The sequence below is a fragment of the Somniosus microcephalus genome, chromosome 1 (genome assembly GCF_052327205.1).
Source record: "Somniosus microcephalus isolate GS21.2 chromosome 1, FLI_Smic_1.0, whole genome shotgun sequence".
NCBI lineage: Eukaryota > Metazoa > Chordata > Chondrichthyes > Squaliformes > Somniosidae > Somniosus > Somniosus microcephalus.
In genome coordinates, this window is record NC_140987.1 from 391,834,144 (window position 1) to 391,849,747 (window position 15,604).

The 15,604-nt window shown below is 41.7% G+C and overlaps 1 protein-coding gene across 1 annotated transcript in view; it reads right to left on the minus strand.

The window, feature by feature from the left end:
* Positions 1 to 568: 568 nt before the first annotated feature.
* Positions 569 to 15,604, minus strand: part of LOC147125095 (tetraspanin-7-like) — a 32,773-nt gene continuing 17,737 nt past the window's right edge. Inside the window, exons 3-8 of the mRNA XM_085997265.1 lie at positions 13,128 to 13,202; positions 8,190 to 8,276; positions 4,319 to 4,474; positions 3,435 to 3,518; positions 2,309 to 2,390; positions 569 to 1,781 (exon numbers count right to left, since the gene is read on the minus strand). Coding sequence (XP_085853391.1) covers positions 2,322 to 2,390; positions 3,435 to 3,518; positions 4,319 to 4,474; positions 8,190 to 8,276; positions 13,128 to 13,202 — 471 coding nt within the window. The 3' untranslated portion in view covers positions 569 to 1,781; positions 2,309 to 2,321. The remainder of the gene's footprint in view (positions 1,782 to 2,308; positions 2,391 to 3,434; positions 3,519 to 4,318; positions 4,475 to 8,189; positions 8,277 to 13,127; positions 13,203 to 15,604) is intronic.

The window sequence follows — 15,604 nt, forward strand, 5'->3', positions numbered from 1 at the left end:
TTTTTCATTGAATGTATATTTCCATTCCTCAAAAAAGTACACTACTTCACTCCACATTAAATTGCACCAGACACAATCCACCTAGGACTTCCTGATGTCTTTTATACTCCTAGTCACTGACACTTGCGCAGTCAGCAAATTTCAATGTTTTACTTCTTATGCTTTACAGACACCACTAACTTAGGTGTACAAATACCAACCCTTCGCCAATCCAAACACCCAGAAGACCATAGGTTCTAATTGGAAGGATTCTGGCGTTGTCAGGAACAAGTTACCACATACCAACTATAGCCAAATTATGGGAAAATGAGTCAGCCTTCTTCCCCCTACCCAATGCAATGGAGTTGGAATCTAGGTTCAAAAGCAGATGTTGGCACAGCATACTGGCATACTAGTGCCCAAACCAACAGGAGACTTGGGTGTGAAAAACACTCATGCTGGACTGTGGCAAGATACCAAACAGAGGCCCGGGGGGGGGGGGGGCGTGCAGAAGAGGAAGAGAAGGCATGTGAGCAAAATTACACTGCCACCAGAAGAAAGTTTGGATGGGGGAAAAAAACCACAATAATTGGCTCCTGTAATTAGTTTATTTTTAAATCAAGTAACTTACATATACAATAGAGGAAGTCACTGAAAAGTATTAAATGCTCCATTACACTGAAGCTTATGTCTCTACACAGCGTCCAGTGCTAAAAATTGTGAAAGGGTTGTAAAGAGGTATAAATAGGAAACCTACACTACACTGAAAGGAGGGGGTGGGAGGAAACTGCAGCATTCCACCTTGATGTACTGTAGGAGCTAATGCTGACTTTCTCCAGCCTTTTAAAAGTGAATCAAGAGCTGCATTAAGGTTGATATAACTTGCATGCCAATTTCATCGAGGGAACAGTGTGACTTAGATATTCCCATTTTGTTTTCTATTTGAGGCCAATCAAGCTCATTTAATTGATTAAAAGTTACATTATACAGTCCAAACAACCCACTTTGGTTTAAGATTGCAATCTTAATGTTGGATTTTAGCAATGTACACAAAGTGCACTTTAGAACACTAAAAACAAGGCTATGGAATAAGATACACAGAATCAAAACAATTTGGCAGTACAAGATTTACCACACTGTTTTTGTTAATATCCCAAATGCAAGATACAACTCCAACTAATTTTGTAGTATCAGTGCTTTATCACCAGATTCCATCAATTTGTTTGAAATCATCCTAATTTAAGGCCATACTGTGAGCAGGTGAGGGAAGGAGAGAAGAGAAACAAAAACATTAATTATCCAGGACATTGGAAAATATTTACTTCACCTTTAGAAAATGCAGTAGTCTCTGTAAAATAGCTTAAACCCAATACATTGTAGAAAGAAAAGTGTTGTGTTCCATTCCTTCCAATAGGACAAGCTTCAATTTTGTAAAAAAATGAAAAAACTTCAGCTTGTATGACAAAAGGTTTAGTTTTTGAAAATAAAGGCACCAACATTGATCATAAATCCAAAGCTGAGAAAATCTCAATACAAGAAAGCTCAAGGTAGTAAATTCATGGCACCAAGAGAAACTACAATTTAAGGCTTTGCTGATTAAACTGATTTCTACATTTTTTCACTAACCAGTGCAGCCTTATACATATCTAAACTTCAAAGATAAATGTGAAGAGTTTAAAAACTTTGTGGTACATTACACCATAAGCATGCAAAACATTGTACAAAATCAGTTTTGCTTGGAGCAAACTCTGCTGGCTTGGTTCCTTTAACTGTACTGAGGTTTTGGTGTTGAAACAGGTCTCCTAAAGGAGAAAGAGCAAAAGTTAGAGATTCACCCGTGAGCCAGCAAAGATAAAGTGACCAACGTAATGATTAGTACGAGAAGTGGACAGGCTATACATCAAGCTATTTGCAGTTGCTTTGGTGATTTGTTTCCAGGTTTAATGACCAGCATGAACTAGTAAAAGGTCACCAACCATATGAACACATGGAGCCAAGTGGTTTGGTGGCAGGGGGGGGGGGGGGGGGGAAGAATGTGTTAAACCCTTGGGAATCTGGTTTTCACTTTATACACCCTCACCATGCAAATGCTGTACTTGGGAGTGAATGATCATAGAAACAAGGAACAATCTGGGTTTATCACCTTTAAGGATTGGAGTCTCAGATGCATGCCAGAGATTGCAAATGCACACATGTTATGAAGCATCCAGCCAGCGGGTACATGATCACCAAAATAGGATTTGTACAATGCAGTATGGATTGTTTCACCCAAAGAACAACCCATTGCTGGAAATTTAAAATCATAGGTAGTTTTAAATTCACACATTACCTGGCTAGGTCCATTAAACCATTTCATATTGGTTGTTTGTGATGTATCTAGATAGACAACAGGCCAGCAAGATCCCAATCAACTGCAAGAGTGGTATGGAAGAGAGGAAAATAAAGTTTCTATACAAGTGAAAACTAAACATTGCTACAAGACAATCGACATGTGAATGTTAGTTTACATTACATCTGCATTAAGGAATGAATTAATGCCTGGCAGAGTTTAAAACCTTCTTGTACATGTAGCATGCACATCCCTGCTGTAAACCTATTGATATGCTCCTGTCGAAGTGACAGACGAGTCTCGGTTGCGGATGCGCTGAGGGGGAGAAGAGACCAATCCTGGATGCACATCACTCATTGAAAGCCAGATAAAGCAGGTAGGTGAGCTGCCTTATGTGCCTTTGTGACAACCTGGAAAGCAGCACATCGAGTGGATGATGGAGAGAGGCATTCTGTGCATTAGCTGGTCCACACTGACCATGCCCACTGCTGAGGTGCACCTCAACAAGAGGACTAGTAGGCATAGGGCAGCATGCTGTGAAGAGCCCAGGATAAAGTCCACAGACTGAACTCATTTACAGCCAAGGTGACCACAACCTGGTGCCAGGGCTGCACTACAGTGCTGGGCAAGAGTGTTGAGTCTACTGTAGTGTTGCAGGACTATCGCCTCAGTCCAGTTATTGTTTGGAACCCTCCTAGATTAATTGTTAATACAGGCTCATGAAGTCAATGCCCCAGGTCAGATCTATTTTATTCTTACACAAAAAACCTCCTATCTGGAATACAGCCATCTATATGACTTAGCTTCAAGTGGATTGAAATCATATTAGTTCAAGTTATAAAAATCTTAAAAGTATTCAAGAGAACATGTGGGAGAAGTGACGAACATAGTCCAAAGTGATCTACCAAAAGGACCTTACAAGAAAGTGACTAAAATTTTATTAAGCATGGGAAATTTTAAAAGCTACAGAAAAACACATTAATGCAATTAGAAATGGTGAACACTTAAATTTGGGTTGTTGAGCTATACAGGGTGACTGGTAGTGGCAATTACTTAATTCATGAAACATTAAAAGCATATTCCTATAACATTCATATCCTAAAGTCTATGACAACGCTGGACATACCTGGAAAAAGCCAATTCCAAAAGCAATTCCAGCAATGATTCCAATATTAGTCTCCATGAAGTTAATGACCAATAGAATGCAACCCTGCAATAAATAAAATCATTTTAAACTTAGTTGGTAAAGATTGGCAAATGTCAGCTGTCACAGTTTAGACCTAAAGGCCACAAGCCTTGTTACTAGCGTTCCAGTCTAAAAGTTGATGGTAAAACTTGTATCCGATACAAGGTGTGTATGGGAGCTGAATGCCAACTTCAAGCAGGTAAATAGCAACTTCATAAATTATTTTATTGTAGTATAACAATGGGAATGGCCCAAATGGGCTAGGCAGAAAAAGAATTCAGGATCCTGCTCACTATGTGGATAGGATCAGACTCTGCACAAATTAAATAATTTACCAACACTCACTATGCTCAGACATGAAGAACTGTCATTTTGGTGAAGTAACAGAGGGCTGCTGGCAGTGAACTGCATCCTCAGAAATGTCACCATCTTCAGCAGAGGTGACGAGGTTTTTTTTTGGGGGGGTGGGGCGTGGAGAATAGGGGTAAGGAACAATTAAATGCTGGCTCTGGCAATGGAGGTTCAAGACAATTGAAGTAAAATTAGACTCAACCAGACCATGGCCAAATAAAACCTTAAAAAAAAAAAAATCTGCAAGTTGCCTTTAGTACCCCTATAAATAATCAAATTTGAAGGGGGTCTTGATAGAGTAAAGTGACTAAGAGCCCACTTGCATCTAGAACCCTGTAATGGATAGTGTAAAGTGACTATACATATAATTAGATTTTTCAATGAACAGTCTGGTTTTACAGGAACAGTAAAGTGAAGGCAGTCACAATTATGAAGCTGCATTAACTTAGAAAATGGAGCATCTATAGTCATACCTGTTTAAAGACTTTGTCTTTGGCAGTAGTCATGTTTTTCAGATCTCCAGGTTTGCAGTCACTGTCATTTCTACAGCAGCTAACTGGGATTCCATTCATTTTGAAGTAGGCAGTACCATTCCAATCAGTGTAGTTCTGAACACCACAGCAATGCAACTGCAAAACAAAAGGTCTAAGTTTCAGTGCAAGGACTATTACAAAGCCTTATACTATTCTTGTAAGGCTGTCTAGCACCATCATTTGATTTGCACAAGGCATCCTAACTATCTCAAAAGTTTTACTATGATTTACAGCCATTACAGAGAAAAACCAAAACTGTACCCAAAACTGTACTAGTTGTAGTTTGAAAAGGGACATTCTCCTGCTTGATGAGTCAGCTCAACATAGTAGGCAATGTAAAACAGTAAAATATTATAAAAAGTTACAAGTACAGTAGCCTTTCAGCAGGAAACATACTGGAATCTACTCTAAGAGGTAGGCTGGAGCACCTCTAACAACCAGCGTGGACTTGACAGATAAGGTCCTGCCCATTAAGCCTTCCAAGAGCTTTAGGAAACAATACTCATAAGGGCCGTCAGTCTGGCATTTTGATAGAGTCTTGGTGCTTGGACCCTGGTTCCTAATCTACAAGTGACCTGGAAAACAACACCAGGCTTGCTAATGTAATGATTGAGGGACTAGCATACAGAAGGGGGGGGGGGGGGAATTGGGTATACAAGTACCTCCCAGATGGTTCTGCAGTGGAAGGCAAAATGCTGTTATAATTGTCAATCAGCATCATCTGCTGCTCTATATAGAGAAGTATTTGAAGTTTTGTCTGAAAAGTTATATATCTTGTTAGCTGGTGTTTAAATGGGTCTTCATAATTGGCACCTTGACAAAGACATCTAATCAGTAGTTTGGAGGGTGGGGTGGGAAGAGAAAGAGATAGAACATCAGGAGCTCAAGGAAAGAATATTTTGGTCATGCAACAATTGCTTTCTTGGACTTAACTGAAGAGGATTCAGTTTGAACAGAGATGACTTTGCAGAACCAAATTAAAATTTACCACCTTTAGGCCTTGGCAAACAGGGATCCATTAACTTTCTACATTAATATGCAACTGACAACCCTACTGAACATATGCCACAACTACAACAACTTGCATTTATATAGCACCATTAACTTGGATCATCCCAAGGTGCTTCACTGGGATGTAACCAGCCTAAAGTAGCCACCGAGTCCAGGGGGGTTAGGGTTAGTCAAGGAGGTGGGTTTTAAAAGAGGAAGGTGGAGGAGGAGTTTAGAGCAGGAATTTGAGTGTGGGGATTAAACAACTGAAGGCATGGCCACCAATGGTAGGGAGGTGTTGCACAATAGGTCAGAGGAATGGAGAATTAAGGTGGAGGGGAAAAGATTACAACATTAGGGAAGTGGAAGTGCAAAGCCACAAAGGAATTTAAACACCAGATTGAGAATTTTATATTGGAAATGTAAAACCAGAAGCTGACTTAGGTGGTGAAAACAGGGGTGATGGGTAAGCACAACAGGATGGGTAGTAGAGCTTTGGATAAGCTGAAGTTTACAGAACATGAGGATGACAGGTCAGCCAGGAGAGCATTGGAATAGTTGAGACTAGAGGTGACAAAGGCATGGACGATGATTTCAGCAGATACGCCAGGGAAGGGGCATTATGGAGGTGGAAGTAGGCACCCTTTATGGTGGTGAGGATATGGGGTGGAAAGAACCCATTTATATAGCACTTTATTACCCCAGCATTTTACAGCCAACGAATTATTTTTTTGAAGTGCAATCACTTGTAATGTAGGAAACAAGGCAGCTGATTTGCAGCAAGATCCCACAAACAGCAATGAAATAAGTGACCAATTAATCTGTTTGTGATTTTGGTTGAGGGGTAACTGTTGGCCATGACACCAGGGAGAACTCTCCTGCTTTGTGAACAAGAGCCATGGAATCTTTTACATGCACTAAAAGGCCAGACAGCACCTTCAACAGTGCAGCACAGAAGTGCCAGCTTAGGTTAAGTGCTCAGATCTCTGGAGTGTGGCTTAAACCCACAACCTTCTGGCTCAGGCGAGTGTGCCATCACTGAACCAAGACTGAGCTCAGCTCAGTTAAATAGAACTCAGGTTTTGAACAGTCTAGTTCAACCCAAGACACAGGCTAGGGAGGGAGATGGAAGCAGAAATGAGAGAGAGAGAGTTTGTATCAGGGACTGATGAGTGTTGGTCTTCCCAAATGTTTAACTGGATGAACTTGCAGCTCATTCAAGACTAGATGTCAGGCAAGGAGCCTTGGCAGAGAAGTCAAGAGGTGGAGAGATAGAGCAGGGCGCTCAGCATATATATGGAAGCTGACCCTATGTCTTCAGAGGATGTTGACAAGGAGCAGCATGTTTATGAGAAAGAAGGAGCAACGGATAGAAGGGGTGGGACAGAAGTGATGGCTGGAAATTCTCTGGCTACAAATGGAAGAGTGGAATCAAACTAGGGCAATGATCTGGAAAACAGGAGAAACATAGAAGATAGGAGCAGGAGTAGGCCATTCGGCCCCTCGCCGCCATTCAATGAGATCATGGCTGATCATCCAAATTCAGTACCCTGTCCCTGCCTTCTCCCCATATCCCTTGAGCCTTAAGAAATATATCTAACTCCTTGAATATATTTAATGAATTGGCCTCAACTGCCTTCTGTGGTAGAGAATTCCACAGGTTCACCACTCTCTGGGTGAAGAAATTCCTCCTTATCTCTGTCCTAAATGGCTTACCCCTTATCTTTAGACTGTGACACCTGATTCTGGACTCCCCCACCATCAGGAACATCCTTCCTGCATCTAGTCTGTCTAGTCCTGTTTGAAACTTATAAAATTCTATGAGTTTCGAGGAGGTGTTGGAAAATGATGCTGCAGGTGAACAAATCAAAGGCTGTAGAGGTTGAGAAGGACAAGGTGGACAATGCATCCCTGGCTACACAATGTCATCCGTCACTGATCAGGGCTGTTTCTGTGCTGTGGCAGGGGTGTGAAACTCAGAGATTTTCAAACATTGAATTGTGGAAAAGGTGGACATGGATTTGGGAAGCAACTTCCCAAATGCATGTTCAAGGACTTGAGGAAAGGGAGGTTGGAGATGGGGGTGGGGTAGTTTTGAGGGGCAAGAGCTATTTTGAAATGGGAGGGGGTGGTGGGGAACAGTACCCGAGCAGTGTCAACTAGCATGGGGCCCAGGAAGGGAAGTGGAGCAGTTTGGGGTGAATGGAGAGCAGGAAATGGGTTCGTAGACATGAGCTCAGAGGGTACAAGATTGTTTGTTTGTTTAGTACTTTCATCACTAAACTACAGTACCTGGTCACAAAATATGAAATCTGCCAAGCAGATTGTTGCAGTTTTGAATAGAGCTGGAGGCTACAATGGGAGCTGCATACTGAAAGGGTGTGTCAAATGCTGTTTGATAACACTCCGGAGAAGCACCTTCGGATGTTTTACTATGTTAAAGGCGCTATATAAATGCAAACTGCTGTTGCAATCGTCTGAATAGGCTTTTTGTCCTAGATTTCTCATTACTCTGAAAATCAAGATGGAAGGGTGACCCCAACCTTCTGTAGCTGAAGGTCATACTTTTCTTTATGCAATACAATGAGCAACTTTTTAGGTGGAACCAATTTGAAACTTATTCCTCTGGAAAACCAAGTACTCCCAATGATCTATAAAGCATTTGAGGTTTACTGTTGAACACATCTTTTGGTAGAAAAAACAACTGCATCTCACTGCAAGATCACATACAATGCAGAAGTGAGTCAGTTTTTCATTATGAACTTACCAGCTAGTTAAGCGGTCTCTGATTAACAAGGTCACTTGTTCCTATATTACTTACATTCCGCTGGATGTAATCCACAGGGGACTCCGTTGCATTGTATTTCTGTACAGCTTCTCTGAAGGTGTCCTTGAAAATGATTTTAATCTAGAACACAAATACATGAGTCAACTAATTTGCAATAAAGCTTTGCAAAACCTTCTGTTAAAAAGCACAGCTTAGCATTTGATTCCAAGGTTCAGAGTGACCTAAAACTTTTTTTTTTAATGCAAGTTTAGAGCAATTTATCTGCTCTCAATGGCTAAGCAAACATCACAGTAATGCAAGAGCCGAGTCATTAACAGTTCCCCTCTTAAGATTCAACAGCTGCATTGCAACAAGCCAAGATTTGGCATCTACTTGGACCTCAGTAAATCTAAACATTTGTATTGAAGTTGAAGTCCTAGGAGAGTCCAAGACCTGCACCATACCACTGTTTTATAGCAAGGCCCAACTTTGCTCACATCCATGATTTGACAAAGGTTGTGCATCCCATGTTAAATGAAATGAAAATTTAAAAAATCATTTGTACAATATCATGGCACAGCCATTTAGTTTGAAAAAAAATTAAGTACTGAACAGGTCAGGACAGAAGTACACATACATGGAACCTCCTTTGGGTGCTTAATGACCAAATACAGGAGACACCTAAATCAGATGGCAAATCACAAGATCCAGCAAAATTAGAATTCTGATCAAGGGTTACATCTGAAATATTAGCTTGTCTATTCTCCCACAGATGCTGGCGGACTACATTTCCATTATTTGTATTTCAGATCTAATTTCTTTGCCTTTTTTTAAAAATTGCAAGTGGCATCATTCTAACTAAAAAAACCTGGCATTTAAAAATAAAAGTGGACAAGTGATCTGGAAGGAAACTGCTCTTATGATACATTGCCAGGGAATTGGCACAAGACATGGCCATGTCTGTGCACTTGCAAAAGCACAATGCAAGCATTCAGATGCACAGAATTAGCTGTACATTTAATAGCAGCTGACTACTAATCTGATGGCAGCTCAAGATGCATTAAAAGTAGCTTCCAATGCGGTTAGAATTCCAAAGGTTGCATTATTCACTGCACCATTATCAGGAGAACACCATGTCTGCTGTCAGTAGCACTTCAATCCAAAAATCAGCTTTAGTTCTTCACCTCATTGGTCAGAACAGTGACAGGCCTATGAAAACCAGTGTTTTAACCCCATTATACAGCTCAAAATGCACAATTATGCATCAACACCTACAGTATGGCTGTAAAATTCACAGCATTAAATTTTACTGAAATGCTAGTGACCAAGGCAGAATTAGTAAAGTGACTGACATTGCAAGCCAGTCACCTAACTTCAAACACTGGCAGCTGCTGGTAGTATAACCATTTGGGTCACAGTAAAGTCATGGAATCATGCTCACTAAATTGTAATGAAGTGATTTTATACAATTTGAATCATCTACATCTCCAGCACCGCTCACCCACCTTCCAACAGTCAAGTTAGCTCAAGGCTCACCTCTATTATACTGTGCAGTTAGGACAGTAAATAAAAAAGTGTACACTCCAGTTCAAGAATTAAGAAAGCAAGGGTTTATGCAAAAAACTTGCCATACCACCTGGCCTGTTAAAAAGGACCCAGTAGTTCAGTACTCCATTCATGTCAGGATACAAAGTAACTGATGCACATCTAAATTTTCTGAATACTAGATGAAGCTGTTTATCAAGTCAAGGGTGAGCAAAAAGACAATGCTCAAGAACTACAATCCAGAGCATACAGCAAAGGTGTAGACCTTTCTTACCCCATCAGCTGTTCGAACAAGTTACTTCATTTCACAAACCCTATGGAAAAAACATGTGCCAAGCAATAGGCACATAAGCTTGAAGTCAGAGACTGCAGCACAAAGTCTTCTGATCCATACAAGCCTGATTATCAAATCTCAAATGCCTCAAGTTAATTATACTAGTAGATTATTCAACATCTGGGAAAAGCCAACAGCTTGTTAAGAGGGAAAAAGGGCAAGACCAGGTTTTTTGCTCAAGCCAGCAAATTAATCCAGCCTGCCATCATGCAATTCCAGTGTCCATGTACAAAAGATGACCCATTGTACAGGAAACTCTTAACCAGCACCTAACTATCTGGAAATCTCTCTTAACCAGCAAAATTCAGGAGTAGGTTCAGGTAAGTTTTACTATATATTAGTGGCCGTGTAACCGGGGTTCCTGCACCTGTGGCCGTGCAACAGGATCTCCTGGATCTGTGGCTGTGTAACCAGGATTCCTGCACAAGTGCCGTGTAACCGGGGCTCCTGCACCTGTGACTGTGTACGGGGCTCTCGTACCTTGGTAAGTATACCTCTGTAATCCGGACTTTTTGATCAACTGGCACCATGCCGGTCCTGTCGATGCCGGTTTAAAAAAGTTTCCTGTACAAGAGTCAAATACTGTACCTTGTTTGTAACAATAAAAATCAATTTTGAAAGGCACTCCAAAAATCAAGCTTTTCTTTTAAAATACCATTGCAATCAATGCAATGGAAAATACAGACAGCTTGGATTGGCTTAACTGCGTAATTCTCTAGTTATGGCTATACCAATATTTTAGATCTGCAGGACTCAACGTTGCCCTGCTTGGAGAGTTTGGTGAACTGAAAAATTGCTCTAAAGAACAGATTGCAAATTTGGTTTAGTGCGTTATCTTGGTGCCACTTGATGGCACTCATACAATGCAGCCTACTGCATTGCAGGACAGCAGCCACTAGGTGACCCTGCAGGAAATGGACCAAACTTTCTGTACAAGCCATCTAGTGGCTGAAAATGAGCATGTCATCCCATTTTTACAAGAACAGTGTAATTGATGTGGTTCTGTAAACAAGTGGACTTCAGTTGCCAAATCAAACTGATGTAGATTAGGCAACAGAACAGCTCATTGCAAAGTCACATTCCACCTTTGACTTAAGGAAGCACATTCCCAGAGGTCAGCGTCAGGCATATGCAGGCAAATTCCAAATGCAAATCAACTTACCCACACCACTGGCACTTTCCAATGTAAAAGCCTGGAAAAAAATCCCATTGAGGATTTCAACACCTGGATACAAGAGTGCAGGATTGCCTGACACTGATATTGCTAGGCAACCATATAGTGCGACATTCCTTTTATTATGGAGGCATAAAAAACAAAACAGAAAATTAAACAAAAAAAAAAATCAAGTGGAAGATAGGAAATGTCAGGAGCTCAAAAAAGGAAAGTTGTTCATCCATCTACTATTGACTTCTAGGATCAGCAGTTTCAGTGCATACTGGTCCTAGAATCCTTCATGAAACAATTGATTTTTCTGTAATTGAAGGGTGGTAATATTCCAAACTAAAATCACTCAGGTTATCAGTGGTACAAGCAAAAATAGGAAGTCGGACCTTTACCCCTGCCTAGGAAGTCGGACCTTTACCCCTACCTAGGAAGTCGGACCTTTACCCCTACCAGTGATTGATTTTATCCCTTAGAAAAGGAAACCTATAATCGTCCCATTACAGCATCTAGTTTCTAAATCAGCCAAAGGGTCTCAACCACCCTTCTTGGCAAGCTATTCCACCTTCTACAGGAAATACTTTATATTTCCTAAATTTACCCTTCACAGCTATATCCAAGCATATGCTCTTATGCATGTAGACTAAGTATTACTCCAGGTTTATGTTCTCTTCTGTTAAATGACAAGGTCCCCTCAAGACATTCATCATGGGTAATCCTTGGTGTGCAAGGAAAGAGCTTCCTGGCTCTTCCCTGCAGTGCCTCTTACGTTGCAATGGCCAGAAACAAATGCAACATTACAAACAGTATGACCAAGGTAATGTCAGGCTTTAGCACAACTTGGGTGAGAGCTCAGATTTAGCCATATAGCCTTGTTTCATGGTCATCGCACACTGTTGGAAATGGTGAGAAACAAACATCCCATGGTCACCAAAGCTATCTCTCTCTCCATGGATTACAAGCACCTCCTAGTCTTACTTCCAAGATGCAGTACCTTTGTCCATACTGAACTTCATTGATCACTGAATGCCATTGATCAGTTCCTTGCAAGAGCACACATGCCTTCCAAGTCCACCTTAGCTTATATTGTTTGCAAACTTAAGCCAGTTGGAATTCTAGGCCCTCAAATGTATATTAGAAACAGGGGGGGAAAAAGAGAAAGAGAGAGGGTAGGGGTACCAAGACAGATCGAGACACTCCACTCAATGCCTCCCCATTGTGACTAGCTCCTTTTAGGAAGAACCTCTGCTTTTAGAAAAAAAAAAAAGTTACTAATCCAAGTCTTCCTTTAATTACCCACTACCAATTTATAAAGGAGTTGTCTTAGTACTTTTTGGAAGTCTAGGTATAGATCATATGGTTTTCTCCCACTCAAGCAGAGATGGCATTAAAAATAAGGTTGGTCAGGCAAAATCTACACATTCAAAAAATCAGTATTGGCTGCCCAATCTGCAGTTGCCTGAATATGGGAACTACATTAATTGTCAGAGCTTCCCAATTATTCAACAACTCGTCAAAAAGCTTAGTGTTTTACAAACCTCTTTTCTCCAACTACCCTGGGATATATCTGAATTTTAAAAAAAATTCAGGCCACCTAGAGCCTCCATGTAACCATCAAAATTCCAGAGCAAAGTTTGCTATGCCCTTTGATTAAAAACCTTCAAGTAGGGAAGTAGTCATTTAGCCACCCTGCCCTCCACCACCCCCCCTCCCCTCAAATATATTCTGTACTGGCATGAGCAATTTCTCAAGTATAATCCTTATGGGCTCAGCATTTTATGTATGTCCACAAGGATACAGATCAAGGTCAACTTCTGAGGAAAGGCAGGCCCTCTGCATAAAAATCCATGCTGCAGTTCTACTCAGTGAATACTCAGCAATACATTTGGAATGGAAACACTCAAAATACAAGTTAAAGCACTCAATAGCTGCTGTAAAAAGTTGATCTTACCTCATGTCGAAAGACAAATCCAGAAATTCCAGCTACAAGTTGCGCCAAGAAGAGTAGTGACAGGATCATAGCATACTGGCAAAGAAAAAGGGGGTTATTTCACTTAACATTTGCTAGAAAGTAAAGTCATGTATTTAGAAAAGGTAGAAACAAAAAGGGAAAACAAAGCTGGTCCAACAAGTCTGTTTGTACAGGAACCAAGTCAAGACCAAGGGACTATTCTGCACTGGAGTTCAATAGTCTGCCAAGTGCCTGGTTTTATCAAAATACCGTTGTGTTTTATCAGCAATATTACCAGAACAGCTGCTGAACTCTATACCTAAAGATAATCTTTAAAACATGGCAGGTTTGTAAAATGTAAGAAATCACAACACCAGGTTATAGTCCAACAGCTTTATTTGAAATCACAAGCTTTCGGAGCGCTGCTCCTTCTTCAGGTGAAGTGGAGAAATGCATAAAGACACAGCTTATAAAGAATCAGTCTCATTCCTGGACACACGAATCTCCATCAAAGACGGACACCTCAGCACTTCACTCTACCGCAAGCCCACGGACAACCTCACGATGCTTCACTTCTCCAGCTTCCACCCTAACTACGTTAAAGAAGCCATCCCCTATGGACAAGCCCTGCGAATACACAGGATCTGCTCAGACGAGGAGGAACGTGATGGACACCTACAGACACTGAAAGACGCCCTTGTAAGAACTGGATATGACGCTCGACTCGCGAAAAATCGCATAGACCTCCTCAGAAGACAAACACGGGACACAACCAACAGAGTACCCTTCGTCGTCCAGTACTTCCCCGGAGCGGAGAAACTACGTCATGTTCTTCGCAGCCTTCAACATGTCATCGATGACGACAAACACCTCGCTAAGGCCATCCCCACGCCTCCACTACTCGCTTTCAAACAGCCGCCTAACCTCAAACAGACCATCGTTCGCAGCAAATTACCCAGCTTCCAGGAGAACAGCAACCATGACACCACACAACCCTGCCACAGCAACCTCTGCAAGACATGCCAGATCATCAACACAGATACCATCATCACACGTGAGGACACCACCCACCAGGTACATGGTACATACTCATGTGACTCGGCCAACGTTGTCTACCTCATACGTTGCAGGAAAGGATGCCCCGGAGCATGGTACATCGGCGAGACCATGCAGACACTGCGACAACGGATGAACGGACACCGCGCAACAATCACCAGGCAGGAGTGTTCCCTCCCAGTCGGGGAACACTTCAGCAGTCAAGGACATTCAGCCTCCGATCTTCAGGTAAGCATTCTCCAAGGTGGCCTTCGAGACACACGACAACGCAAAATCGTCGAGCAGAAACTGATAGCCAAGTTCCGCACCCATGAGGACGGCCTTAACCGAGATCTTGGGTTCATGTCACGCTACATGTAACCCCACCTGATGCAGGGTCATCCAGACTCGAGTCGACATTGGCTTGTTCTCTCTACACAAATGCGGCCGGACCTGCTGTGATTTCCAGCCCAAAAAAAATGTTTTTTGTCTGTTTTCTTGTTTTTCCATACAGACCCCAGCATCTGCAATATTTGACCCCTTGTAACCCCACCTCATTGTCCTTTGATGTAATGTTTCCCTGACTGACCTGTTTGGACACCATTCACACCTTTGACTGCTGTGATTATCTCTCTGCCGAGGTGTGATCAATGGCAGTTGGAAAGGTTACCTGTAAACATCTGACATGATTCTCTGACTATATAAGCTGTGTCTTTATGCATTTCTCCACTTCACCTGAAGGAGCAGCGCTCCGAAAGCTTGCGATTTCAAATAAAGCTGTTGGACTATAACCTGGTGTTGTGTGATTTCTTACATTTGTCCACCCCAGTCCAACTCCGGCATCTCCACACCATGTTTGTAAAAGGCCACTTGACTTCAATTCCTCTGGGAAGTCAGTAACTGCAGAGACACTGAATGGGGTAGAAGAGTAAAGGGATCTATGGATACAGGTAAACAAATTATAGCAACATCGTAGGTCAGCAAAGCAATTAAAAATGCTAACAAAGCACTTGCATTTATTTCTAGGGGTGCAGAATTCAAAAGTAGTGAAGTTATGTTAAACTTGTATAGGACCCTGGTCAGGCTACACTTACTGCACATAGATCTGGTCTCCATACTATGAAAAGGACATAGAAGCACTGGAGAAGTGCAAAAAAGTGACCAAAACTGAGATTACATTATCAGGAAAGATTGAACAAGTCAGGGCTTTTTTCTTTTAGAAGAGATTTAGGGGAGACCGGATAGAGGACAGGGTTTAAGTGGAGAGAATGGCCTGGATTGTGGTCAGCAGTGAAGTGACGGTGCTCAATGCTGACCTCCAAGAAAGCTGCCCACAAACTTTGAGTGGGCTCTGTGGCGTCGATTTCACCTTTTCCGACAATTTCATTCTGACGCCATCTATAGGGGAAATCTCTGGTGTCCAGCAACAGTGATGTCATCAA